General features: G+C 41.2%; 1 protein-coding gene across 1 annotated transcript in view; it reads right to left on the minus strand.

The window, feature by feature from the left end:
* MMP2 (matrix metallopeptidase 2) overlaps window positions 1-24,281 on the minus strand; it is a 35,401-nt gene extending 11,120 nt beyond the window's left edge. Inside the window, exons 1-9 of the mRNA XM_084294508.1 lie at window positions 24,119-24,281; window positions 19,024-19,250; window positions 16,811-16,959; window positions 14,590-14,718; window positions 12,812-12,985; window positions 6,695-6,868; window positions 4,470-4,643; window positions 3,172-3,327; window positions 1,581-1,734 (exon numbers count right to left, since the gene is read on the minus strand). Coding sequence (XP_084150634.1) covers window positions 1,581-1,734; window positions 3,172-3,327; window positions 4,470-4,643; window positions 6,695-6,868; window positions 12,812-12,985; window positions 14,590-14,718; window positions 16,811-16,959; window positions 19,024-19,250; window positions 24,119-24,262 — 1,481 coding nt within the window. The 5' untranslated portion in view covers window positions 24,263-24,281. The remainder of the gene's footprint in view (window positions 1-1,580; window positions 1,735-3,171; window positions 3,328-4,469; window positions 4,644-6,694; window positions 6,869-12,811; window positions 12,986-14,589; window positions 14,719-16,810; window positions 16,960-19,023; window positions 19,251-24,118) is intronic.
* Between the last annotated feature and the right edge of the window lie 731 nt (window positions 24,282-25,012).

Genomic DNA, 25,012 nt, shown 5'->3' on the forward strand with positions numbered 1-25,012 from the left:
GGTTGTAATAGAAATGGTTACGTTAACAATTCCCAGTTAGAAGAACAGAATCCCAGTTTCTGCATTGCTGAAACACCAAGAGTGCAGTACAGATTGTAAACCCTCAAATCCAAAACAATCTGTCTAGGAGCAATGAAAAGGTGAGTTTTAATATGTCCATCAGCCTCAGATGCTTGTATATGCTAGGAGATGTTTGATATGGGCACATGCATTGAACATAACATGGGCCCAGATCTTCAGTTGCTTTGGGAGAACGTTCAGAGCAGCTGAGGGTAAATGATTTAAAACTGGGCATTGATTTATGGCAGGGAAGAAAGAGCTTTCGTGTCTCTCGGGCATGGTGCTGCCAAGTCTCATAGTCTTTAGGAGAAGCTGTTCAGTGCTGAGCAGCTGGGCAATAACAGGACCCTGGCAAAGGAGCTGCAGCTGTGCAGCCACCTTGTCCTCTCAGGAACACCTCTGCTCTTGCACAAGAAAAGCCTCTTGTGTCTTCTGCTTTAGGGCCTTTGCCCTCCTGCTCCCTATCCTAATCATCAGCATCTCTGATGTGTCGTTATGGCAGCCGTGAGTTGCAGAATGCTGTTGTTAATGATTTCTGGACTTGTCCTGTATTAAATGATTCAAGGACAAGATTTGCTGACAGATGTCCATAATTGTGTCTTTAGGAACACAGGAAAAGGCCAGGCCCTCTTCAGGCCAGGCCATCGTAATGCCTACACTGAAGTTTTGCTAAAACAGTCTCTGGTGGGGGAGGCATTAGGGGTCATTGCCACTAGCCCTGGGTGGTGTGCTTCTTTTGGGGTGTGTTTTTGGAAGTTCAGATTAGAAGTTTTCCTGCAGTCAGATTTGCAACTTTCCTCCAGATTGCAGACTATATGGAATGAAATCAGGAAGGATCGTGCCTCCAGAGCTCTACTTCACCAGAAGTAATGGGGTTTCCAGTGCCGAGTTAACAGTCCTTGCAGTTCTTGCTACAGTCAGCATCCGGAAATATTTTATAGGGAGTGAATCCTTGTTTGGCAGGCAATAGACTGACTAATGCATCTCTTCCATTGCTAATTTTGTGATTAATATTACAGATGCATAAATCTCTAAGGATCTGGGGGGAGGGAGGGGTCAGATGTGGTTTGCATAAGTGTTTAGAAGTTTGGATGCTTTTCCCAGCTACTTGACCCTTTTGAGCTGGTTGCAACCCTTGTGTGATTCCACAGAAACCAGCAGAGTGTGGCACCAAGGTTTATTTTGGCACTTTAATAATTAAATTGGGTTGAAGATACCATGAGATCAGGCTCTTTTTGAAAGGCTACTGGCATTTTGTTCTGATCTTGGCTATAACTACTACCCAGTCGCTGTCATAGCATCTTGGCATGAGCAATCCCAGTGTAGGCAGAAGCCAGAAATCAAACCATCACAATTTGCCATTTCTTTCCCCTAGGAGCTGATTATGACACGTTGCTATCCCTGAGCACACAGAAGAAAAGGCAGAGGTTGTGGCTGATGATAACTTTCTAGATTTGGCCAAATAGGTTTGACAGATTCCTCTGCTTGAGGCCCATCAGTAAACAACATATCTCACTTACCTGTCTTTGAAGAAAAATGTTTCTCCTCTAATTTGTGCGACTCCATCAAACACGATGTCGTGCTTGCACAGCTCTGGAGTGACAGGTCCAAGGGTAGGACGTGGGCCTGGGCCTGGGCCTGGCCCTGGTCCGGGTTCGACATCGGTGGATACTTCTGTAATGGTGAACAGAGAGAGCCTGCTACACTGAAAGGCAGCGCCGGGTGGGTAACACGTGAACTCACAAAATTTATAGAAGGGGAATGATTCTGAGGTGGTGCTCAAAGGGGGAAACAACTTCAGTATTAAAAATTCTAATAAAGAAGGGTGGTTGCAAGTTATGAAGATGAATTTGGAACAATTTGTATGTGGCCTCTGTGTCTTTATCACTAATCAAAATGTGTTCTTTAGAACGTGCTCTTTGCCATCAGGTTTATTTTATTTTGTTCTACTTTTTGGCTGTTTCTTAGACATCAGTCTGCTTTCCTTCACTAAACACAATGTGCATGTAGTGGGTTTAAGGTGATAGGAATGGAAAAAAGCCAAGTTTTTTTCCCCAAACAATTGTATTATATAGAAAGCCATTTGTGTAAGGGTTATTTCAGGTACAAAGAAGCATGAAAGACAGTTTTGTCTTGGTTTTTGAGGTGTGACTTGAGAAAATTGGGTTAAATTCTGAACTCTCTCAGCGATATGCTGTGCAAGCTTAGGAAATTCACTTAACCCTGCCCATGTCTCAATTCCCACTCTTAATTAAAGCACCTAAGAACAAGAGGAAAAAAAAAAAAGATTGATATCAGATTTTTGATAAAAAGGTCTCTTGCGGTAATCATTTTGGTGTATTCTTATCATTTTTAAAGTCTTAAATACTGTAGGATGTAGTCACAATTAGGAAGATATCTCAGTAGAAAAGGGAAAAGTACAGAAAGAGAAATGGTATGGATTTTCCTAGGCTGCTTAATTGACCGTAGTATATTTTTGCCTTCAGAACGTGGAAGATAGTAAAATGCAAAGGAATGATTATGATTAAAGTACCTTCCATTTATATAAGTGTGTCTGTGGAGAAAGTAATGAATTTTAAAGATGTACCAGCATAAAAACACTGTCTTCTCCAGGAGCTTGCCAAATATGTTTACATACATCTATCACCTTCCACACATTACCTGCAAATGTTATCGTGCCTGTACAACCTGAATGTGGGAAGTCAATGGGATCTCTTTTCCAGCTGGGAGAGGAAGCAAACCCCTTCCCCTCCTACAGACAGTTGCAGTCTGGGAAGCTCAGGGTGATGTAGACAAAAACACCCCCATTGGGTATTTCAGGCTAGAGAAAACCATAACATTTCATTGTCCTAGTAGAGGCAAGAGGAACTGGAATCTACAAGTTGGGAATTTATCAGGGGAGCTCTGGGGATAGTTCACTAAATTTGGTGACTCATTATCCTTAAACTGTGATACTTGCTTGGAGTAGGAGCCCTGCTAGTAGTGTGAAACAAAGGATGTCTGTGGCATTCATGATATTGGGCAGTATGAAATCCCCTGCAAGTTCTGAGTCCAAAATTCAGCCTGTGCTGTGTGCTCTTCTGCTGAATCTGCTGCTGAGGAAGGCCTTACCGTATAGCTCCTGGATCCCCTTAATGTCATCCTGAGACAGTCGGAAGTTCTTGGTGTAGGTGTAGATGGGGGCCATGAGAGCTCCCGGGTCCTCGGAGTGCTCCAGTCCCATAGCATGGCCAAATTCGTGTGCAGCGACCAAGAAGAGGCTGTATCCTGAGTAACACAGAGTTCGTATCAGCTGCTTTGTGTCAAAAATGTACCGCACAGGTTAGTCATGGTCTTATTTTCCTTGCTATCCAGGAAAATCTCCTAATCATAAACATGGTAATTAGTAATTACAGTCTCTAATTATGTATGTCATAGATACACCCAGAAATATTCCAGTGGAGAGAGTCTACAACCTCTGCTGTAGCTGATGTTTGCTACAGCCTCACTTGTGACTTTGTCTTAGTACTTCTGTGAAAAAAGGAAGTGTATCAAATCATAGATTTTTCTTGAAGCACAGAAGAATTAAACTTGTAATCTAGATCTCAAATCTTCTTCTGTCCTGAAATGGTACTGAAATGTTTAACAGGTCTGTGTACCTCTGTCTCTGAACAAAGCCTGAATCAGCACTGTTGTACCAAATACTAAGTTTAAAAAAAAATCTTTTATCATAGGATGGCTTTTAATCAATTATGTCCAAACAGTCTCTGAAATATGGCATTTATTTTCCTGCTAAAAGAGAAAGGAAAAATATTCAGAAGCCTGAACCTAGCACTTGTTTGTAGATGTGTAAAATGCCTTTTGCTTTATTTAATTTTATCCATGTTACAAATAAAGGCTAATATTCATGAAAATAACTTTAAATACTGATATTCACCACACAGACACAACATAAAGCTCCCTCCTTTTTTCTCTTTTTTTAAACATTTTTCTTCATCTTTAGCAATATCTGTCACAAGTGTTCATTGTTTACATTTAGCATTTGTTCCTGGTTTGTCCGTTCTTGCATAACTAGAGAAGTACCATAGTCCTTGGGAGTTTGGATTTGGAGGGAAAAATTGGTCATGAAAGAAACACTTTTTCAATTATTTTTTTTTTTTAAAGGGGGGGAGGGTGGTTTTTATATTTTGGAAATACACTTCCACTGCAGTTTTAGGGAAACTTAATGTTTCAGGCAGATGAGCCCTGGCATGACTTGTTAAGGTTTTTCTCCCATTTGAATGTAGGGGTTTTGCTCAGATACTGGGTGGGGGAGAAGTGCCATAAACAGAAAGGAGTGATAGGTGTGAGAATGAAATTGTAACGAGCGTGGTGCCGTCCTTGTGCTCAGTGTGCTGTTCCCATTGCATGGCTCTGAGAAGCGGAGTTACCTTGGTCTGGACAGAAGCCCCACTTGCGGTCGTCATCGTAGCTGCTGGTGGAAGCACACCACAGCTTGCCGTCATTGCGACCTGCACTGGTACAGGAGTCGTACTTGTTCCCAAGGAAGATGAAGGGGAACACGCAAGGGGCTCCCTCTGAATTTCCACCGACTGTTGACATGGCTGTGGAAAGCGATCGGAAAACACATTGAGAAGGGAATCCCTTTTGTAGGATTAAGCTGATGCATCTTCTCCTAAGCTACACGTGAAAAAGAGAGAGAAAATCTGCAATCCTCTTAACTAGAGAGTATGATTAAAACTAATAGTGAAGAACAAAATCCTCTGACACAGGAAAGAGGCCACTGCAATGAACTTGCCTTTAGTTCTGGTGGGAAAGAGAACAAGCCCGGGACCCAGGTGCACAGCTTAGAGAAAGAAGCAGTTAGTGGTGTTCTGTGGAAGAGGATTGCACAGTGAGTACTTCTGTGGGGCCACTTATAATGCCTTTCCTCACAATGCTTTGAAGTGTCTCAGCTAGGTTTAGTGTCAGGAAGGTTAAAGGGCTACTGATTATCAACTGGTTGGTAGTTGTCCCACTGAAGTACTAGCTTTCAAGGAAAAAAGTGTCCTGAAGAGTAGTCAAAATGTCATCAATTCCTAATAATTGATGACATTCTCTCACAGAATAGTGAGACAACATTCAAACATTCTCTCACAGAATAGTTATAAACATTCAAACGTTCTCTCACAGAATAGTTATAAAATAGGGTGGCTTTTTTTTTTCTTTTGATAATACTAATGCAAAAACTTGCAGAACTTTCCTGCAACTGCTTTCTCAGCTATATAGCATATGGCAGTAATATATAGGAAAAAGCACTTGCCTATGTGCACATACAAATATTTTCTGGAGGGAAGAGCATGAAACTAAATCAAAAATTACATGTTGAAGTAGGTATCACAAAAAATATGACAGAAATATGAAATTCATTTAATTGAGTTAATTAAATAGGAATACAACCTAGGAATTACTTTCTTTGGAATTACAATTCCTTTCAAATTATAGTCTGTCTTCTTAGAAGGTACAGAAGAGCAGCACAAAGGTAAAGCTGGTTGTCTCCCTGATTATTATTATTTATTGATCACTATTAATTAATAAGCCAGGAAATAATGAGCACAGCTGCCAATAACAGTTTATACCGGGGGGGGAGGAGGGGGGAACAACTTAAACCATTTTGTTGTTCCAGTAACAGAGACTCTATTATCTAGGAGTTTTGATGTATTGATTCCAGATACATTGGTTCTTCTGCTTGTTGGACCATGCTTTAGATTTCTACCTTCCTAACTATGTAGCAAGTTATATTGAGTTTGATCCTTTATATTTCTATTTTTTTTAAATCATCTGTAAGGTAAAATTAAAGGGTTAAACCTGGATGTCAGAATTAATAAGAAACCAAACACTGATACAAATCCACAGTTGAAATTGCTAGGCTGTTTTCAAAGGACTTGAAATACAGGGTGCATCTGTGTGCTCTCAGCTGGCCTTTGTGCCAGCGGTGGGCTGAAGTTTATGGTCTGTCATGTACGATCGTAGCTGTGCCTTGCCTCCGGTAAAAGGCTGAGATTTTAGAACTGCAGCAGCTAAATAGCTATGGCTATAGCCTATATCCTAAATTGAACACCTGCCAAGCTATAAATTATTTTTGTTCTTCTACGTAGTAAAATTCAAGTTTCAAAATATCAAAAACTGTGAAGAAAGCAGATGTTTATTTTTCTGGGTAAACCATTTCCCTTAGTTCTCCCGAACTGCTCAGAAGATCTATTAGCTGGAGCTTACCATACTAAACAGGATTACCTTTTTTTCCAATGTAAATGTTAAGTGTTACTTATTGACAGGTATAAGCTAAAATATCAGTCATGGTTTATTCTGTCACATGAGACTTCTCTTCCAGGGCCATTAACAAATTGTAGTCTACTCAATGAACATTCCTACGGTTCAAGGACTTCCGTGTGTCCCTTGTAAGTCTGGTGTAGTGCTGTATGCTACATGCAGTATCCTTTAAATAGATTGCTTGTCTTAGTTACTTCCTTGGCCACCAATGGGTAAACTGTGCTTTACTCATTGACCTTTACATGCTCTGGTGTATGTGTAAAACAAAACAACAACAAAAACCTTCAATTTTCATTACTTAAACCAATGACAAATGAGACTGTTCCACAAACAACGTTCCCCTTACCAGTCTCTGGACAGAATCCATATTTCTTATCTCTATCGTAGTCTTCAGTGGTTCCACACCATCGGTACCCATCTGTCCTGCCTTCTGTTGTACACTGGTCATAGGACTGGCCTTGAAATTTAAAGGGGAATTTGCACGGCTGCCCGTCGCCGTTGCCACCCATCGTAAAAAGTGCTGTTGGGAAACCAAAAGGTGGAGATGTCAATACCCAATGCTCAATATCCACAAGGAATCATAATGTGCCAGTGGTGATGTGTGAAGGTCTTGACAGTGATTAGTTATGCATTGTGTGCAGTGCTGCTCACTTAAAACCTCTCTTTTACACCAAAAAGGAAATGCTTTGAGAAGACGGGCTGTTACAGTCTGTCAAGTAGGGGAATGAAGAGCACAAAGGAAGACCTCGCTATGAGTGAACTCAGAATGAAGAAAATCTAAGCTGTTGGAATGTTAGCTAGGATGGTAAACATCGTACAAAACCATGGACAGGCTAGATTGGTTTTCCTAATTGTCTTGTGCTTAAGTTTTCTGCTTCTTTAAGATGCTGGCTTATGGCAGAGTTAGCCAGATGATATATCCTGGAGGCATTTCCCCTAGGCTTTGCTTCTCACTTCCAGAGTCCTTGCAGCTGGGCTCAGGCGCTCCCTAGATAAGCAAGACAGGAAGAACAGGAGTCCTGCGACCCAGCTGAACACTGGGGGCTCCTCCTGCCTCCTGCTTTGTCAGGGTCCCCAGTGTAGCTGAAGCAGCCATAGGTCTTCTAGGGGGTGTTTGTTGTTCATGCACATACACAGACAGGTCCCCAGGGCTCACCATTGAGAATCACAATTCTCTCATGTGGGTGAAGAAGGATAAGTTAGCCTGAGCCAGGAGTTCTGGGACCTGTTTGGGGATTTTAGTAAATTATCTGGCATATCCAGTGGAAGACAGATATACATGTAATCCTGTACTGGTTTAAAAAAAAAAAAGTCCAAAGGGAATTCTGTGAAAATGCAGATGCCTCAGAGCATCTGATGTCTTTTGAATCTGCCTGTCTCTTCTCCTGGCCACTCCTTCAGGAATCCTCAGTGTCTGTGAGTGCCACATGCTGGTGGGAGGAAGCCCTCAGGGCAACAAAATGGGTCAGGCCCTGCACTGAACTGAGACCAAAACAAATCCTCCGTACAGCCATATGCTAATTCTCCTTGAGATTTAAGAACAGCACCCTGAAAAGAAATAACTCTGCATGAATTCCCAGTATAAAGAACAACTAATGTGGCCTTTTTAAGGTGCCCAGGGGGTCACCTCTCCCTCATTCCCCATTTAAATCCAAAGCTAAAACCCAAACACGTATGCAGGAAGGCTTGCTAATTTGTTTATAACTTTGCTGTTATCATTTCTGATGACCAAAAAGCTCTTGTAGCCCCAGTGTCTTTGTGTAGGTTTTGATGGTTTTTGTCTTTGCTTAGTCTGATGCACTGCTGGGAAGAGACATTGTTTATGAACAGGCTTCACTTTTTAGAGTAGGGATAAATAAAAAGTCAAGACCTTTCCAGGCTGAAGGGCAACTGAGAATGGTTCTGATGATGGGATGTTGTGACACGAGTGATTGATTCACTTTGCCTTTTCCACTTAAATCAGTAATTGGCCACTGCATCAGGGGCATGAACCAGCAGGCTACTGAAATAAGTTCCAGTCCCAGTACGGAGAGGACTTGGACCCTGCAGGCCTGGCTCACGTGGGTGAGTTTGCAATTCTGATCCTGCCAAGCTCTGTGTCCAGCATCCTTCGCGTGGAAGCAGCCTCAGAGGTCCTGTCTCTAGGCAAAAGGTGCTATCAGTGTAACTGCAACACACACTGTGCCTTCCTCAAAGAACAAGCTGCAAGTGTAACAGAATAAAAGGAAAATACAAACAAGTTAGGGAACATACTAACTAGAATTATGTTTATACTGATTGGAAAAATGCTTTTTTTTTTTTTTTAATGATAGATTTGGAAAGCAAAATTAAGCTGAGTTGTTTAGATGACTCATTTACCACATGAGCTGCTTCCAGCTCGAGACCTGGCACGCTCTGTATTTTAATGGCTTATTTTTTTTAGGATTGGTTTAAACATGGCTCAGTTGCAGAGACCATATAGAAAGTTGGTCTCATACTGCTTTGCAAGGAGTCCTTCTGAGTCACAGTCAGAAAACAACTTTTAATTTTGCTTGAGGTAACATCATGTGACGGTAACCTCCGTGGTTTAAGATTGCAAAGATGCCCCCCTGCTCCCTGATTAACTGGAAGAGGCTTTGCTTTAACATAAACAAAAATTAAGGAGACGAGATCAGTTTCCCCCAAAACATTACAAAAGGTTTAGTGACGTGTAAGATCTTTAAAAGGGCCTGACTCTTGCTCTGCATCATGCCAAGTTCAACAATTTAAGAATTAGTAAAGTTCTACAGCTGTGACAGCAGATTCAGACTGGACACTGCTAATCCGTGAGCTGTGCTGGTGGTTCTTCCCAGAAAAATCAGCCTCCTGTGATGCAAGGAAACCTTGGGCTGGAAGGCTGCTCAAAACCCAGTGGCACAGACCTAAGATGGAGATAGCTGCAGCTGTGTGAGGTGAGGGCTCTGCCTGGGAGAGCAGGCAAGCAGCAGTGCCAGGCTGTGCTATCAGTGTCCAGTGCAAGGGAGGTATTTGATTCCTCTGCAAGCCTAGCAGCCCACCTTTTTCTGTTGCTCCTATTCAGGACACTGCCTGGGGTTCTGAGCTGGTCTGACCCAGCCTTCTGCCTTGAATGAAGGTCTTGGTGTGAAAGATGGCATAATAGGGAAAACCAAGCTGGGTTAAACCCCAGCCACCTCTCGGCGATGTGTGACCAGCTGATTAGGGTTAGGGTGGGCATCTCTCCTTCATAGGGGAGGTTGTGGAGTTAGACAGTTAGCAGCAATGGTAGGTGTCGGAGGACAAAAGTTAGGAGCCCAAACTCCCTGTAGTGTTAGTGGAGTTTGGTAGAGTGATTCAGTGCCCTTGGATCCTATATGGCAAAGGAGAGGTTCCACACATCTACGTAAGACTCATGTAGTAGGTGGGTAACTTTCTACTTTCCCTTATTCTGCTTTGGAAACATAGTTGAATCAGGCTACAAAATTAGGATGCAGACCTGAGATTAACTTTAGAAAGGCCTGGTGCAGTACCACAGCCCTAAGGAAAGTGTTTCCAAATGTGCAGTGTGGCATATTGGGAAGAACTGAAACTAACTTTGGTGAATTAAAAGGCGGAGGAACAAACACTGACAACTAGGAATGTTGCCCCCAACACAGGCTATATGATGTAAATCCTTCCCTATCTGAATTTATTAGCAGGGGTTAGCAAATGGAGTCTTGGAATAATGAGTGAACAATACTGCTCTGAATTTAATAAGAAACATCTGTGCATAACTGCTCAAGGATCTTGCAAAACAATTACATCAGAAACAAAAGGCTGAAACCCTTCTGTTCCGTTTCAGAAACCTTGACACAAGCATTTCCAGGAACACCAATTTCTTGAACCAACTCTTGAACAACTTACTGAGAGTGCTTCACTGCTCACATTTTCTGTCTCATCCAGTTCTAGGGTTTTACAAAGGTATCAGTCATGGTATGTGAATGCCTGTTTGTCCAGCTACCTATAATTTGGGCTTCATTCCTACAGTATCTGAGGAATGAAGATACAATTTCATGTGTTTTAAAAGAATAAACCCACTTCTGCACTTTTCCAGCTGGAAGGATTAACCTTTGAGAGGGAAGAGTTGAGGAAATATGGGGAATGAAGGAGATGACAAAGTCTGAGGAAAGAATGATTCTGTGGTTGTGTGCATGCATGCAATGTACTCAAGTAAATGTTAGGCTAAAGAGGCTAGTTCTGAAAGGGATGTAGATAATTACATATATATATTTTGATTAACTGAAATCTGTTAAAAGTTCATACCCCTGCTTGTTTACCTGCTATAGTCCTAAATAGCTGTTATCGAGAGCTGGGATCTACTGTGGTGTGACATATAACGAGCAATTAGGTTTTTGGAAATAAAAAACAAAACTAAACTTTTTTTTTTAAATCATAGTAGGGCTAGAAGACTGATTATATTCCACAAGAGATTTTCTTTGCCAACTGCTGCCATGATAATACAGAAAAACTTATACTGGAAAGTGTACAATCCTGAAACTAAACTTGAGAAATTCCCCATCTGTTTAGTGTTTGGCTACAACACTAAACCAGAGATAGCAAAGAACTTTTGAAAACAGGGTATGCAAACTTTTTCTACACATGCATATTTGTGATCTGTAAAAAAAAAAAAAAAAAAAAAAAAAAAAAAGTGTACTTAACTGACACATGCAGAGTAACACACACATGTGTTTCTACAGTATTTGCTGAGGCTTCCTGGGACGTGTCAGGCTGTGCTTGTGCATTCTTGTCCTGGCAAAACCCTGACCATGTCTCATTTTGTTATGTTGGCATTTTAAGCATCACTAACTTTCTTTAAGCAATCTGCATTCTCTTTCCTCCTACTTCATGTAGCCATAACTTTATAAATAAATTTAGCACTGTTATTCCAACCAGGATTAGCACAAGTCTAACAGAAGTTCCACTGTTCTGTTTTGATCTCTTTCATAGCCCTGCTGTTACTTGCTATGCGCTAGCAGTAGCAGGCAGGAGATCTAGTGATGCTGTGGGACCATTGCTAAGGATGTCAGGTAACAGGAGTGAGGAAACACTGCCTGCTGCCAAAAGCTGATAGCAACTGGTTGTGTACAAAGGGCAAAAATGGATACGGGAAACTGCAGTATGGGGAGTGTACGGCAATGCAGGTGCCAGCACTGGAGCTGGCAATCAGGAGATGGCACAAATGGTTAAAAGCCCCTTCGAGTCTCTGCTCTTCTCTCTTCTGGTAAGTCAGCACTGCAGCTACAGCTAGTTATACTTCATTGCTTCTCTAAAGTTTTCCTGCTGTGTGCTATACAGAAGATCAAAGTAATGCTTGCACAGTAATGAATTAGCTGAAATCTTGTATCCAGTGGGTTCATCAAGAGTTTCAAGTGTATGAATACACTCCTGATGCTTAGCAGGAAACACGTTATCATACAATTTCATGTTAATGATATTATGTGTATTTTATATAAAGTTACGGCTGCATGACAGCACTACACAATTTGTCTAATCTGCAAATGAGTGTTTCCTAAAAGTCCGATTGCAAAATAAATTGCTTGTGAAGCCAAGGATTCTGTTCAGATTTCAAAAAGCTGGAAATTCAGTATGATTTTAGCTGTCTTAGACCCACTTTTTGTACAGATGCTGACACAGAGTTAGGATTTCTGACAGTGTTCCTGTACCTAAAGTGAACGACTGGAGCTGCTCCATGAGTAAGAGTACTAAGGCAGATGTTGAAACAAAACCCTAAACTCAAAACGTGAGTGCTCTCCTAGCTAGCAATTAGCAGTGCGCCAATTTATTAATGACTTTGTACCAGCATGGACATCCACTTGCAATTCAATCATTTTCATTTTGAAAAGCAGTCAAAGGACATTTAAAGGGTTGTTGTGGCACTAACAGTGTCATGTTGCCCAAAGAGGGCTCCCAGACTCAGGTGGCCTGGGCGAGCAGTTGCTAAAACCGGTCACTTGGTACGTGAGGTTACAGAGACTTGGCTTAAAGGGGTTCCTCCTGAACTGTCAGGCTTTTTCAGTTGCTGCTCTTGAAGGAGATGCCATTGCAATTGTTAGTGGAATGGCTTGTGATCTGGGGAGAGATTTTGGTCCTTTAGTGTGCTTTATCTCTGAGTTTGTCCCTATCCTTATTTTAAAATGTGGTTGGTTGCTCCCGGGTTGTGAAACGGAACCTTTGTATCCCTGATGTGTACGGGGGGCCTGTGTGCTTCAGGCACGTCTTCAGTGTGTCCTTGGTTTTAAGGAGAGGACTGGGCCTTGCGTCACTGTCAGTTACAAATTCTTCTACACTGAGGGATTCTTTAGGGAGTGTTAAAATGGAGATATTAAAGATCAATAAATCTAGGTCTACCAGAAAGGAATTGGAAAAAGTACAGAGAGAAGGGATAAACAAAGCAAGTAGGGACCAACCTATCAGGGAGCAAAACATTTGAAAAAAAACTTCTACTTACACTCATGGGGACAGAAGCCATATTTGCCATCTGCATCAAAGTCTTTTGTTGTGGAACACCAGAGGAACCCGTCACTGCGTCCTGCGTCTGTGCAGCTGTTGTATTCCTTACCATTGAACCAGAAGGGAAACTTGCAGTATTCTCCATCTGCGTTTCCATACTTCACTCTAACCACTGCAAAGAGAACAGATGCAATGGGGAAATTAGTCACCGACCAATATCAAAATTAGTCTTTGGACCTGTTTTTCTTTCTCCTATTTTTTGTCTTTTTTTTTTTTTTTTTTCCTGGAGAATACTGATACAGAAATGTAATGTGGATTTCCACTTTGAAATTCTGTATGCTGTTAGTCTCTCTATTGGCAAGATGATCAGAGCTGAAATAATAACTGGTAATTTTGAGAGAATTACATAGATATTACTCATGGTGAAGTGTTAGAATGAACAGGCCTTAAAATCAGCCCAGAAAAATATATATGTTGTTGTTACTATGGTAATGCAAACTTCTAAACATGCCATTAATACATTTAGTAATTTAGCCTCTTTGGTAATGTGGTCTAAAGTGTTCAGTATAGTTTGAAAGGTTCCAGTTGAGCATGAGCTTGACTATGCCTTGTGCCTCATAAACCACATCGGTATTTGCAATTTGACTTGAACAAGATCTGCTGCACTGGGGGATATGGTGGTAATGCAGGCACACCCAGCTCCCAGGTTTTATTTCCATTTGTCACACGTAAACATTTTTTTCTTAAGATTGCAGTACTGGTGCTCTAGCATACGTTACTGTACAAATAACTCGCTTATCCATAGCACTTCTAGTAGCAGGAACTACCTAAGCAGTATATCCAGTGATACAGAAAACAGTTTCCTCCTGTTCGTTATTGTTCTGAGGCAGGAATCCAGCCCAGTTACTACAGACACCAGTTGAGGTTCTGCTAAAGTCAAAAGAAAGCCAAACAGAGGGAATTTGACTATTTTGGTATTAAAGTTCAATTATTTTTTCAGTGAGAGGACAACTGAGAAAACTAGATTTTGAAATGAAAGGTAAACATGAATTTGCATTCTTTTTCTAAGATTTCCACTTTATTTTACAGTAAGAAAGTTATAATTCGTAATATATGATTGTGGTGAAGTCTAGGCAGAATAAAACATGTTCCAAACTACTAATGCTTGGTCTTGTTTGTCTAGGTCAGGTGATGGTCTCTGGACTTCAGTTGCTTTATTGTAAAAGGCAGTGGCCAACTGCCTGCTAAGGACACTTGGAGTTGTTCTTAATCCACTCGGCATGAGGGATTTATATTTCATTTGTTTATGACAAACACCATGAGTATATACATGCTTATTCAGGCAGATGGTTCCATTTTTAAAGACTGGAGCCACAGTTTAAGTCATCATAAAGGGGAGGTCAGCAGGAAAGCGCCGGACAGTCTGCCTCTTACAAGTGAACAAGGTATTGCCGCTTGTGCACTGAAGCATTCAGAATCACAGTCCTGGCTTTGTACTTTTCTCACCCTTTGTGCAGCATCAGGCCTGTTATTAATTCATTTTTTTAAAGGGGTAATGGTAGAGGAACAGAAAGGGAAATCCTACGGAACAGTCAGGAATTACATAAGCATTGTGTAGAGAACAATTTAAATTGTGTGAATTAATTTTCATCTGTAGGAATATTTTCCCTAACATTTATTGTTGTGTCAATGAAAACATTTTAATGCAGTGCCTGAAGCAGCGCTAAAGCAGAGCAGTCAGCAGACCATATGTTCTGAAGCATTTAAGTTTGGTACCTTGCCCCTCTCCAAGAGTCCACAGTTCATCATCATCAAAATGGGAGTCTCCTCCAATTCCTGGCCCCGGCGCGAAGGCGTGAGCCAGGAGACCGTCTTTGCCATCAAACGGATAGCCATCGCCATGTTCTGCAGGAGAAAGCAGACAAATAAAGCAGTTTCTAATGACCTCAACTCTGTCAGAGTGTGTACATGAATAATGATTATCGTATGTACTTTCCCACCCAAGGCAGCAACAGAATATTCTAGTGAGTGGTATGGGCTGGGCTGGCAAGACTGAACTGGAAGACAGGAAGCCAATTCTTACAGAGAACATGAAGTGACAGTCCTGTGGTTGTCAGAGCGTGTTGTTTTATATATCACAAGTATTGTGGAAGGGACTCAAAGGCTGAGAAGAGCAGTGAAATGTAGTACATTGGATGTACGACTGCATGCACACTGTTACTTCTCTGTGGAGACTGGTAGGAGCTATAAAATAAATGTTGTGAATGAGAGAGATTTTTTGGAGTACTTGTTTTGGTCCCTAGCACAGACTTTAAGGTAAAGGCAGACTTCTTGTTGCAGGCTGCTTTTGTGCCTCAGACTGCTGTGCTCTTTTCTTTGCACAGGATACCGACTATTTAAGCAGGAAAGCAAATGATCTGCATGTTTCTCAGCAGTGAGCATCTGGAAAGCTAGCTCTTATTCAGCGCCCTGCGTCCTCTGAATGAGCCTATCCCTCTTCCACATCAACCACTCCGAGACTCAGGCTGCTCACAGGGCAACAGCATTTTAAGTAGCTCTCCTGTAATTGCACTGTAGGCTTTTCTTGGAAGTACACCGCATGTGGGTAAGGCAGGCTGGCAAGGGCATAACCCTGGTATTCATAGCTTCCCCACCGCAGTGACCTGTGCTTCAAAGCTGGCTGCCAGCATCTCCAGTTGCATCATTTCAGGCCTTTTGGTCTGATGGCTTGCCATTTAGCAGAAGCCTTCAATACACAGGCTTGATTCTCTATTCTGTTACACTGATTTCATGCTGCTGTCAGCCTCTTAATACTAGTTCAGTTCATTCATTTCAGTAGGCTACTGTGTCAGTTGTTCAGGGAGTGAGATTTTGAAATGAATTTAGATACTTCACTCCCATGCTTTGCTTAAAAATGAACAGCATTGGGGATGTCCCAACTCCTGTGAATCTGTAGGCAGTAAGGTGATAAGGATGAATGAATGTGGGAGAAATTCCCCCACTATTTCTGAGCTGAGTATAATCAGCAAGTACTGAAATCAGCAGGAACACTTCTGCTTTTGTAAGACTTCTTTCTTGTGAACCAAGCCAGCCTGGATGAGGATCTGAAGTTTTGGGTTCTGTACAGAATCTCTGAAGCTTTTGAGGTCAACTCATCAGTAGCTAAAGCAAAGAAAACCAGCTTGAAATGGAGGCTTTTACAAAGAGCTCTCTTATTCTTTGAACTGTTCACTTCACTTCCCAAGTCTACCTCCCAAGTGACTGGCTGTACAAGTATCTTCATTAGTATTAAAAATTCTATGACTGCCTGTAAGAAGCTAAAATGCCTCAGGTATACACTGAACAGTTATGTATGCTCTTTCAGAGGAAACCAAAAATAATTGAGAAGGCATGTACAACTAAAATGAATCAAGTTGCTCATCAGCTGAGCAAAAGCCAGAATTTAGCTTAAGATCCATGTTTTGAAATTTTTCAAAACCAAAGAATGTATTGAAAGTCTTCAGTTTGCTATGCTAAAGAACAGAGACCAGCTATGGAGTTAAAATTGAAAGGATCAAATCCATTTTTAAGGTCCCATACGTTAGGACCTCTGCCGCTACTACTGGAAAACTGAGCATGGAGCTACAAATGAAGGCTACGATGGCTTTTCATTCTTTTTTGTGGCGGGATGCCAGCTCGCATCATCTGAAGATCTGTACCAATATTTCCTGTTTTTATTTCTGATTTGTAAATTTAAAAATAAAACGTTGCCCCTAGCAATTCTCTTTTGGAAAGATAAATATAGAATAAGGATATTGTATAAATATTTTTCTCTGACTCTCATATAAAAAAGAAAAAAAGTGAAATTAGATCCTAGCCTGTGTAAGCCAAGTGCAAACTAGGACAAGGTTTGCCAGAAAGGCTCACGGGTACTACTTATTGAGGGTAAGTCATTCCAATACTAAGGATTAATGAAAGGAACAAAACCAAAAACATATGGAAAAACAGAAAAATATACCCCATCGGCCAAAATTAATCATAATGTCTGCTTCTCCATCGTGTATTCGGTTAAATCTCAGCGGTGTGACATCACTCCAGACTTGAAAGGCTCGGGCAAAGGCATCATCTACTGTCTCAGGATCCAAATCCGGGGTATAGCCTATAATCCTTCGAGGTAAAAGGAAGAGTTAAGAAACACATAAGCCTCCTCCCAGTATTTGTTGCTTACTGATCTTAATGCTGAACAGACTTGGAAAGGGGTTAAGAGGTAACACTGCTCCATGTGAGGTCTGGACTTCACGCTGCTTCAGAGGCGTGTTTAGATGTGGCACTTACTATTTATTTTCCTTTGGAATCGACACAGCACCATGAATTATTTAGACAGAGGCTGTGAAAGTTGCGTGGCATTGGCCGTGCACAAAATATTCAGGGATTTGCATCGGTGCTGGCAAGACAACACCTCATGTTCTTTCACTTGGTTAGATGTGAGACTGACATTTTTGGGACCTACATAATGAGCTCACAGGTCATGCTCTCACTTTAGACCTGAACATACCAGCACATCCCTGATTCATAAGATTTAGCTGCCAGAAAAAAAAGCTCAATATAATTCTGAAAGTCTCAAGGCTGGATTGCTTTTCCTCTAATATCAAGAAAAAAGCAGCCCTTCTCCCTCACCTTCATAACTAGCTATGTATTGTTTTATGCCAAGTGAATATTAAGTCTCCACCAGTGCGTTGGTTACACTGGTGGTAGGATATATGAGGAAGCACGAGGTTAAAGCATGTGGGATAAAGCCCTACACCTGACTTAAAAAAAGGGAAAACTCATAAATATATATATATGTATTTTAATATATATGTGCTGATTGGACTTATTAGTGCCTTGTATTACAGCCAGCTAACAGCTGTGTAAAGAAAAGTTTCTGACCCTTTTCTGCTGTTGTGTGTAAGGGATGAAACTACTTCACGCGTAGGGATAACATTATCAGAGGAGGCATAGCAGCCATATGGAGCTGTGAGAGCTGCCACAGGTTTTTTCAGCATTCATTAAATGGTCCCAGAATGCAGGATGTGTTGAGTCGTAACTCGTGAGGCAGCAGCACACCAGGTCATGCACCTAAGACAAATTTGCTGTTTGTTCTGTCCTGCCAGAGGTTCTGTCCTGGCCCACTTGAGCCAATGAGATGTTTTTATTATGGACTTCAGTAAGAGCTATATTGGTCCATAACCCTCTAGGGCAAGAGTTAAAAATGAAAATATGCTGAACCTATTGCAATAGGTTTGCTTTAAATCATTTCACCTGACCTCTAACTGCTGCTCACATCTATGTGCTTGGTCTGTGAGGCAATTTTGAGGCTGCTTAGATCCCCAAACAACGGTGTGATGGTACAGCCTTCTTTCATTGGGGCTGAAATCCCTTGCATTTGCCATAGTACAGGGTATGGAAACAGTGGATTAATTAAGCGTGGTGCTTTGGCAGGCTGTGGCAATTGACTGCAGCTTAGCAATTAGAAATTTCTGTGTTCATAAGTGGGCATTTCTGAACTCTTAGAAATAATGCATATACTGGGCATACTATTTTAATACTATGTTGCCTAAATTTTAATACTATATTGCCTAAGTTTTCATGTTCCTCATGTTGTTAGATCATCTGTTTAATAGGGAAAGATCTTAATTTTAAATTTGGTAGAATTGTTTGCTCCCTTTGTTGCATACTACTTTTTTTCTTATTGGCTGGCCACAGAAGGTAAATTTCATTTCATTGGGTTCGTGATTGTTTAATACTGTAAGCTGATAAGCAAATAATGCTTGTTTTATTTTAAAGTTTATTTGGTGATCTCCATTTTTATGGCTGCTGAATGTGGAGGACTGTGTCCTCCTCCACATCCTCTACAGTTTGTAAGTCTTGCAGTCCCACAAAGCACATGGGACTGCTGCTCTAGATCCCGTAGGATGCTTGCAGCAGAGCGGAGAAAACCAAAATCTCTTTAGTTCCATCCAGAACCAGAAAACTGAGTTTTAGATGATTATTCCTGAACCTTTACAATTAGAAATTTCAATGTTTGCTCAAGCATCTAGGAGTTGTCCAAACACAAGGAGATCATAATTCAAGGAATCCTCTGTAGGCTGCTAAACAACTTCCCTGCTTCAAAGTGCCTTGTTCAAAGGCACTACTTCTTAAAAGTGCTCTGGTTACGTACGAGCAACACCCCGCATCGTCAGGCAGTACCTGTATGTTATGTGGTTCTTTTCCCATTTTGGCTTTCTTGGAAAGAAGTTGTAATTGGCCACATCTGGGTTACCACAGCGGGGTTTCTTCATCGTCTCAATTGTATTTTGATCCAAGTCTCCTGTTTCGGGCAGCCCAAAAAATTTCTGCATTTTCTTCAAGGTATCTTTCAGTACAAATAAATTGCAATTGTCTTTTGGGCATCCATAGTACTTATTCAGGTATTGCTTGAAGGGAAAAAAAATAGGCACAGAACAAAAACTTTAAGATTCATAAAAGTGATAGGTAATCATTACAAATACAACCTGTGATTCCATGTTAGCTTTCCATCTGTAATTTGCAAGTTTTCTTTTCAAAATTCCTATTAGTAACTGAGATACCAGCAGAATCGCCTTAATTGACACAAACCGTCCTTGATCACGCAACATTGCTAATTAAGCAATCATTTCCACTTTTAGCTATCACCTTTACTTAATGAATTGCTTTATTAATAAGTAGAGCATAGAGCTTTAATGTAAAACTACAAAGTAAAAATGAGTTTATCTTTTTTGGTTTCCTTATGATGTATAAATCTGCTTACAGTTTTAGATTTGGTGTATTTTTTTTTTCCTGGAAGACTCTGAGGATTATTGAGAAACTTGTCAAGTTAAGGTATCAAAGCAATCACACAAATGAGAGCACATTAATTGAAAAGGAAAAAAAAAAAAAAAAACAAACACAAAACAGCATTGTTTATTCAAACCACATAAAGCTATTTAAATGTTGTGTGTGTTTGGTTTTGAGTCAGCCATTGCAAAGACTTTTGAAACATCTCAGTTGCCTGGACAGAGTGGCCAAACAATATCTGCATGCTTTAAAAACCATTGAGTGCTCCAGCAATTGTTAGGCTGGGCCTTTTGGTGTGTCTGTGGTGACAGATGACCATGTTTTCTCTCCTTAGAAAACAGTGGTCATAAAGCATTAAAAAGGCAGCAGAAGTCCATTACTTTGATCTCTTCTCCAAAATAACATCCACCCAAGTCTTTTTCAGTTCCCATTTTGATTGGCAATCACCTGATTTAGTCAGCTAATTAGGAGATGTAGCTCAGTTAAGAAAGAAAGAGAGAAAGAAAGAGAGAAAGAGAGAAAGAGAGAAAGAGAGAAAGAAAGAGAGAAAGAAAGAGAGAAAGAAAGAGAGAAAGAGAGAAAGAGAGAAAGAGAGAAAGAGAGAAAGAGAGAAAGAGAGAAAGAGAGAAAGAGAGAAAGAGAGAAAGAGAGAAAGAAAGAGAGAAAGAGAGAAAGAAGAGAGAAAGAAAGAGAGAAAGAGAGAAAGAAAGAGAGAAAGAAAGAGAGAAAGAAAGAGAGAAAGAAAGAGAGAAAGAAAGAAAGAGAGAAAGCAAGAAAGCAAGAAAGCAAGAAAGCAAGAAAGCAAGAAAGAAAGAAAGAAAGAAAGAAAGAAAGAAAGAAATGAGGCAAAGAGCAGGTGAGGCATCAGTTCATGCCTTTGAGCCTCTGGATGCACTTTGCAGACACACCACTGTGGTTCCACTTGTGTTAAATCTGCCTCCTGTGATGTGCTGCCCCATCCCAGAGGGGCAGGGGGGCAGTCTGTTCCCTGGTAGCAGTTACAGTTCAGCAGCCTTACTTTTCAAATATGTGCTGATAAACGCTGTATTTATGTTAAACTAAACTGAAGGTAGGCAGCTGTGGCCCTGAGGATCCATACGTGTTCCCCACCTTCTGTGCAGTACACAAGTGAGCTCACACAAACAATTTAGGGTTTAGTAGTTTTTTCTCCTTAAATTCAGCGTTGACTGCCAGAATAACTGAACTTCCTCAGGCAGGGACCAACCCTGCAGGAATGTCTGGCAGCCTCTAGCACGTGGTGAGAGCTGCCATGAAAACATTGCCATTCCAAGTAACAGCATGACCCCTCACACAAAGCAAACAAGAAAATTTCCACTCATATCTCCAGCAACTGTGTAAAATCCTTAATCAACTCTATTCCTAACTGGAGATTAACAGATATGGCCAAACAGGCTGCTGGCTACTTAGGGGTGTTGGCTTCAGCGTTGGGATCCAAACTGAATTTCGGAAAACCTCTAGTTCAAGTTGTTGCCATTGCTTGGACTGTTAGAAAGGCCAGCTCAATCACATTGTTCAGCACAGGTACAGCCTTAGATTGCTGGATGCACATCCGCACTGAAGAGTAGATAAATGGATTCAGGTGAAGATGCTAGTTTGGGAGCATCCTGAATGCTAATTACCTACTGCCATCTAATAATTTTCTTTCACAGAGTCCAAACAGCTTGACTAACAGTCTGGTGCTGTAGGCTTTATCCAACAGTGAACTTTGCCATTCTCTTCTATGTGCACAGAGATTTCAGGAACCGCAGGCTGCAGTTTAGGGTTGCTTTACTGTGTGCCTAGCTCTAAAGGGAGTGCTACAGCCATGTCCAATGGCAGGTGTTCCCAAACTGCTGTGAGGGCATCCCACACTGGTGCTGAGCGAGGCACAGAGCTCAGGGATGCTGTGGCCGGTGATGCTGCTAGACAGAAAGGTTACCAGTAACACAGGAGAGGAAGAAGCATGCTGCAGGTACTGTACCCAACATATTAACTACAAATCCATGGCAGGAAAGAAACCCAAATAGATAAGGTAAAGGTGTACTTTCCAAAAATGTATCTGAAATATTATAGAGAATTATCTTTAACCAAGGAATCCAAGAAGTTTGACAGAATGACAGCACATGTGAATCTTTGTGATTTGAGTTATTTCCGAGGGAAACCTTACTTTATGTAGTTAATTGACTGAATTTCACCCAGAAGATGGGGGGTAAGACCTCTACATCAGCAAAACAGGAAAGGGTATTTGATGATCGCTGTTGGTCAGGACATGGATTGCACCAACCTTTTTGTTAAGTCCTGGAGTACTTCATTCTACCCTGCCTAGGAAATGGCTCGGAGTTTACTCAGAGAAAGGATTTAATCAAGATTTTACACCATTTCCTTCAGGAGGTCCTCCAGTCACCTCCTGACTAAGCATAGACTATGCTTAGACTTTATGATTTTTATAACAATGTCTTCTGATGTGGTATTTCTCCAGTGAGGGCTGCAGCACTGGCAAGTAATGGTTTCACCATTGCTACCAGTAAGTCTCTGCTCAGAGCTAGTGGGGCCTTGTGGCTTTCTGTGCAATGCACCAAGAACGTGATCAAACAGACCTGTTTAGAGCATCTGCTCCTATCCTGGTTGTAATGTAGTTTTGATATTTTTTGTCTTACCCTCTGTTTGTATCTGCCAATGACGTACCATGACATAGCACAGACTGTACATCAGAACTGAAGTTTACTGAAGAAGCAGGATGCTGCTCTTGCCATTTTAGGTTTGCAGGCATGGTATAGAATGAAAAAAATAGAAAATGAGGCATGATAAAGAATTGTATTTGGTAGGATTCTAAATAACAAGCTAACCCCCTCTCAGTTTTTCCTAAAATGGAGATTTTAGTGAAGATGAGAAATGAACATAACCAGCTGTTCTATGAGGAGAGAATCCTGAAGGAAATGTAGTGTCTGTGTAAACCACATCTTGGCCTAGGCTGCGAAATTCAGTTTCCCCAGAGTCAGCAGGGAGCTGTGGTGATGAGGAATTTTGATCCAGCCCATTAATGAAACGGGGTCCAGCTGCAACATAGCAATTTGTGTCCCGATGCTGAGTGCTGGGGCTGTGCGGGTGGAGGGGGTGAGAGAAAGGCAGCCAGTGAGCTTTACCCAGGGACACAAGCAGAAAGACAAAGAAGAAGTGCAGTGTTAAAGCAGCTTGTAATTTTCCTCTGAGTACACATAATAAATAGGTTGTTTGAAAGAAACAGAGGCGAGGGGAGATGTGGATTGCTGTTATTGAATAAAAGCCTGACTGTGTCTAAGAAAATAGATTATTTCAGGGTGGTTAAATTACCATTAGACATGTCTGACCCCACTCTCCTCTCCCACACATGCTGCCCCCCATCCCCTGGCTGCCATGCTGCCAAGACAAAAGCCTGGGTGAATGTGTTTAGTTAAGGGCTGAGGAGTGCCCTTTTTGGGTCTGTTTTGTCTGTTTTTCTTAAACTTTCCACGACAGCCCCCATCTGGAAAGTCTCTCTACCCTCCCCCAGACCTTCTTTAACCTGGCAAGCTTTCCCAGGATGCACACCAGCTCCTCAAGAAAAGTGACCAACGTTCAAGCCTCTATATACTAAAATAAGAATAATTTATCTCAATCTTTCTTAATATGGGATCGCTGCTGAAGAAGAGAGATATCTATAATTTACATGCTAAAATAAGGTTAATCCATCTCAATCTCCCCTTAAATGGACTTTCCCATAATGTCACTTTTATGAAGGTCCACAGGGCTAAAATCAGGTTAGAATAAAACGCTGTAGAGTTATGGCCATAATTTGCTAATGTCACTTTCAAAAATCCAAACTCCTTTTTTTTTTTTTTTTTTTGTTCCAGATTGAATTTAGAAAAGACTATTTCTTTAAATGTCTGAGTTTTTTTGGTTTTTGAAGTCAGAAGTAGTCATAATGGCTCATGAAACTCGAGCTAGCTTTCAATTGTAATTGTCCCTTAAAGCTGTTTATGCAATGCACAGCAAACAATCTGAGAGCAGAGTCCTGAGAGCTGTGTGATGCATGCATTAAGCCCAGGTTTACATAAGTGAGTCGCAACAGCCCTCTGTTCTGTTTGATTTAAGTCAAAAATCAGACATTTCTATTTGCTCTTTTCCCCTCTTACCATTGGAATCTGTTGATTACAGCCATGATGATTTAATGACATTATTTTGTACGTTATACATTCAGACTTAAGAAAAAACAAAAAAAAAACAAAAACAACAAAAAACCACAAAACAAACCAACTTTCTTTGCTGTCTTTAAAATTTTTAAGAGAGGAAACATTGCTTGGCTCTAGTTTTCCCTTCTGAAAGCTGATACCTTTGCTCGCTAGCGAGCGCTTCCAGAGACTCTAGAGAGAGAATGCTGCAGTCATTTCCTAGCCCCAGCTGAAAGAAGAAAGAAACATCTGCTTATGAAACAACAATATAAATCTGAAGCAAAGATGAAACCAACACTTACCACTGCTAGTTCTTTGTCTGTTTTTGGAGTGCTGTCTCCCGGAAACTTAATGATTGGTGACGGTGCAGCTAAAGTTTTGCTAAAAAGATACACTTGGATTAATAGGACTTTAAAAACTAAGCCAAAGACAATGTGAGTCTTCATTCTGCCTAAACTTGTGCTGTCCTCTTTGGAAAAAGCTTTTTCCTGACTGCCTGTCAGTTACTTTAGCTGCACAGTACACCAGTTGCTTATATACACATCTTAACTCTCTGCACCGTTTTCTCTTTTGCTTGCTCTAGCAATTCCTTTGTATGTTTAAAACATCCAGATGCGCAGTCTCAAGCTACCACAAGAGGAAGTCTGAAAACTAGTGGAAACATGAGAAAAGGCAGTTACCAGATGTGATTGCTGTGATTTTAAGGTAGCAACAGGCAGATATTCATTACTCCTGAAAGAGGCACATTTTTTTCTTCATTTGCATGTATGAGAGCAGTTAGTAATGCCAGAGAGCAGCAAAAGGCAAGACCATACTTCATATTGAAGTGTCCGATGTAAATCTTAAATTTAAAAAACAAAACAAAACAAAACGTTTTCCTGCCGAAGTATTTGCATTATTTTTAGCCTATATTCTTGCCACAGACATCACAACCTGCCTTAGCCATATATATGGTTACACTCCTACCCCTCAGTAACCACTTGGATCACGTACTTTGAGGCAGCCCCTGCATGGAGCGGTGCGAGGCTTCTCGTCCCCCTCCTGCTGCACAAGCCCCAGGTCTGTGTGCGTGGGGCTCACCGGCACGGGGCACTGGCACCGCTCCCTCCCTGCTCGGTGCAGAACGTGGGTGCCGAGTTCTGGGTGAGGCTCTTGGGGCCGGATCGGTGCGGTGTTTGTAGCCAGCTCGAGGCTTT

The sequence above is a fragment of the Netta rufina genome (genome assembly GCF_964035555.1).
Source record: "Netta rufina genome assembly, chromosome: 13".
Lineage (NCBI taxonomy): Eukaryota > Metazoa > Chordata > Aves > Anseriformes > Anatidae > Netta > Netta rufina.